Genomic DNA, 276 nt, shown 5'->3' with positions numbered 1-276 from the left:
GATTGTGTTAGAGAATCCTATGGAATTTTATAGCGTAACTGTTGAAATTACAGACATTAACGACAATGCACCATCTTTCGAAAAGAGCGATATTCAGTTCAGAATTAGCGAGTCCGCAGTTGGTGGGTCCAAATTTGTTTTAGAAAGAGCAGTTGATATGGATGTAGGTATAAACAGTCTCCAAAGTTACCTACTTAAGCCAAGTGATCATTTTTTACTTAAACTGCACAACCAAGCCGATGGGACAAAGAATGTTGAGATGGTCTTACAAAAACC

General features: G+C 37.7%; 1 protein-coding gene across 1 annotated transcript in view; it reads left to right on the top strand.

Annotated features, from left to right (window-relative positions):
- The window catches only part of LOC116696691 (protocadherin beta-16), a gene marked incomplete at its 3' end in the record, with an annotated part of 5,058 nt that overhangs the window by 4,475 nt on the left and 307 nt on the right, over window positions 1–276 (top strand). The window contains 1 exon segment of the mRNA XM_032527778.1: window positions 1–276. Within this exon segment, the coding sequence (XP_032383669.1) occupies window positions 1–276 (276 nt within the window).

Source organism: Etheostoma spectabile, chromosome 10, assembly GCF_008692095.1.
Source record: "Etheostoma spectabile isolate EspeVRDwgs_2016 chromosome 10, UIUC_Espe_1.0, whole genome shotgun sequence".
In the NCBI taxonomy this organism is placed as follows: domain Eukaryota; kingdom Metazoa; phylum Chordata; class Actinopteri; order Perciformes; family Percidae; genus Etheostoma; species Etheostoma spectabile.
This window is presented reverse-complemented; position numbering and strand designations above follow the sequence as displayed.